General features: G+C 55.6%; 1 protein-coding gene across 1 annotated transcript in view; it reads left to right on the top strand.

Annotated features, from left to right (window-relative positions):
* The window catches only part of HDAC4 (histone deacetylase 4), a 176,043-nt gene that overhangs the window by 82,413 nt on the left and 92,810 nt on the right, over positions 1 to 820 (top strand). The window contains exon 3 of the mRNA XM_029964418.1: positions 331 to 575. Coding sequence (XP_029820278.1) covers positions 331 to 575 — 245 coding nt within the window. The remainder of the gene's footprint in view (positions 1 to 330; positions 576 to 820) is intronic.

Genomic DNA, 820 nt, shown 5'->3' with positions numbered 1-820 from the left:
TCAGTCAGGATGAATCCTCTCTGGGAAGTCTTAGGTTAACCTTAACCCTCCCTGTTTCAGGTGATGCTGGATGAGCAGGAGGGAGTGTTTTGGAGACACAGCCGGTGTCAGGAAGGGTCACCCACATGTTGAGACCCTTTGCTTTTAGCAAACGTGTTTGTAGGAGGTGATGGCTGGAGGAAAACTTCTTGATCCCTAAACTCCTGCAGTGCTTTTGTTGCCAGAGTTTAACGGTGCTGCTCTTGACTCAGTCCAAGGTTCTGGACGCAGCATGGGAATTAGATCCCTGTGGGAACGTGGCGTGCACTCACTTCTCCTCTTGTGTTGTAGTTGATGTGACCACAGCACTGCCCTTGCAAGTTGCCCCGAGTTCAGTGCCGATGGATCTGCGCCTGGACCACCAGTTCTCCATGCCGGTGACGGAGCCCACGCTGCGGGAGCAGCAGCTGCAGCAGGAGCTGCTGGCGCTGAAGCAGAAGCAGCAGATCCAGAGGCAGATCCTGATCGCGGAGTTCCAGCGGCAGCACGAGCAGCTCTCCCGGCAGCACGAGGCCCAGCTGCACGAGCACATCAAAGTAAGTGACGGGCGCCTGCCTCGGGATCGTGGAATCGGGAAGGTTGGAAAATAGCTCCAAGGTCATCCGGTCCGACCATTCCTGCAGCACTGCCAGTTCCACACTCAACCCTCTCCCCATGGGCCACGTCCACACGGATTTGGAACATCTCCAGGGATGGGGACTCTACCACTGCCCTGGGCAGCTGTGCCAATGCCTGACCACCCTTTCTGTGAAAACATTTTCCCTAATATCCAATTTAAACC

This window comes from Manacus vitellinus, unplaced genomic scaffold (assembly GCF_001715985.3).
Source record: "Manacus vitellinus isolate BGI_N305 unplaced genomic scaffold, ASM171598v3 scaffold_71_pilon, whole genome shotgun sequence".
NCBI lineage: Eukaryota > Metazoa > Chordata > Aves > Passeriformes > Pipridae > Manacus > Manacus vitellinus.
The sequence above is the reverse complement of the archived record's forward strand: the minus strand, read 5'-3'. Positions and strand labels throughout refer to the sequence as shown.